This window comes from Diaphorina citri, unplaced genomic scaffold (genome assembly GCF_000475195.1).
Source record: "Diaphorina citri unplaced genomic scaffold, Diaci psyllid genome assembly version 1.1 scaffold10469, whole genome shotgun sequence".
NCBI lineage: Eukaryota > Metazoa > Arthropoda > Insecta > Hemiptera > Psyllidae > Diaphorina > Diaphorina citri.
Genome location: NW_007387843.1, coordinates 1 through 1,919, shown reverse-complemented (window position 1 = coordinate 1,919; position 1,919 = coordinate 1). Strand labels below are relative to the sequence as shown.

At 41.7% G+C, this 1,919-nt stretch overlaps 1 protein-coding gene across 1 annotated transcript; it reads right to left on the bottom strand.

The window, feature by feature from the left end:
• Positions 1-146: 146 nt before the first annotated feature.
• On the bottom strand, positions 147-1,892 carry LOC103522702 (the record flags this gene model as incomplete). The annotated part of the gene is made up of 1 exon (XM_008487797.1): positions 147-1,892. A coding segment is annotated over exon 1 (1,746 nt), but the record flags the coding sequence as incomplete, so codon positions are not given.
• Positions 1,893-1,919: the final 27 nt, after the last annotated feature.

The following is a 1,919-nucleotide window of genomic DNA, read 5'->3' as shown; positions in this document are numbered from 1 at the left end:
TAGATTATGCGTGCTAGAAGTTTACCGGGCACAGATAACAAAGAAATCCCTCTGTAATTATCGCATTTTCGTTTGCTTCCTTTTTTGTGAATAGGGACCACTACTGCAGTTTTCCAGTCCTGAGGTAGATTTTTTTCTGACCATACTTTGTTGAGAAGTGTGTGAAGACATTTGATTGTTGTTGTTTGTCCTCCTTTCAACAGCTCTGTTGTTATGAGGTCTTGTCCTGGGCTCTTGTTGTTCTTTAATTGGCTGAGAGCTTTTGCTATTTCCATTTCCGAGGGTGGATCATCATTTGGTAGCTGTATTGTGGCTGTAGTAATGTTAGAGTTCATTATTATCTCTAGCTGGTCTAGTTCTATGTGAGTGTCTTGGTTTAGGAGATTGTCGAAATGTTCTTTCCATCGTGAAAGTTGTTGGTTTTTATCTTTCAGTGCTATTCCTTGGCTGTCTTCTATTATATTAAGCGCTTTTTTGGTAGGCCCAATAACTTCTTTTATTGAGCGATAGAGGTTGAAGGAGTCATTTGTGTTCATCATAGCTTGTAGCTCATCCGTCTTTTGAGTCCACCATTTCTCTTTTATCCTGCGAACTTCCTTTTGACACTTTTTCCGGGCAGAGATGTATTTCTTTTTCATGGTCGAGCTTGGCGCTGCTATATAGTTGTTGTGAGCTTCTCTTTTCTTTTTTAGTGCTTCTTCAATGAGACTATCTGATTCATCGAACCAATCTGCTTTTTTATATTTCTTTGTGCCGAGGATGTCAGAGGCTGCTTTTATTGTGGCTTCTTTGAAGTTTGTCCATGTGGGTTCAACACCTTGTACATTGTCTGTATGAATGTTTGCATCTATTTCCGACTGGTATTGTATCTGGATTGCTTCGGTTTTCAGCTTTTTTGTATCATAGGTTCTCCGGGTTGGTTTTGGAGCATGGTGATACCTTCGTAGTTGTAACTTGAATGTAGCTCTGACAAGGTGGTGGTCAGTCTCGCACTGAGCTCCTCTCATGGATTTGCATCTTAAAACATTTGGGGCATCTCTGGCTCTGGTTATGATGTGGTCTATTTGATGCCATTGTTTTGTTCTAGGATGTTGCCATGTGGTCTTATACTTGGTTTTTTGTTGGAAACACGTGTTCGTAATGCGCAGATTTTGTTGTATGCACACGTTTAAAAGGCGCAGGCCGTTCTCGTTGCGTGTTCCAATGCCGTGAGGTCCGATGGCATCTTCCATACTGTTTTGTCTTCGTCCCACTCTTGCATTGAAGTCTCCTGCCAAAATCAATCCGCTTTTCTTAGGTATTTTCGCCAGCACTGAGTTAAGTTCTTGGTAGAAGGATTCAATGGTGTGCGGATCAGAATTCAAGGTGGGGGCATAGCATGCAATGAATGTGGTTTCAGTGTTTCCATTGTGTATTTGCACACTCATCATACGATCACTATAACAGTAAGGAGTAGACACGATCCCTTTCTTCATAAGTTCTGTGCGGACACAGATTGCCACTCCATGGTAATTTGGTTTGTCATCTTCACAGCCCGACCAGAGGTATGTGTAGCCGGCGTTTGTTTCTTCTAGTTTACCTGAGTTTTTCAGATGTGTTTCCTGAAGCGAAGCGATATCTATTCTGTAGCGCTGCAGTTCTCTGGCAATGACTGCTGTTCTTCTAGGTATGTTTGCTGTACTTTTATGTTGTGAATCTAGTAGCGTTTTGATGTTCCAGGTAGCAACTGTTAGGGTATTGCTTTTGTTGCTGGAATTTCTGGGTGTTGTATGAGGGTTATCTGATAATGTTGGTGTGCCTCCCCCAGAATCCATGAGGCAGACGGAGTCCGTAGAAACCGTGTGAGATTGGCTCACCTGGGGTAATGAATCCGTAAGTTTTGTACTCAACATATTTTTTCAGATAAGGGGGTTTTTTTT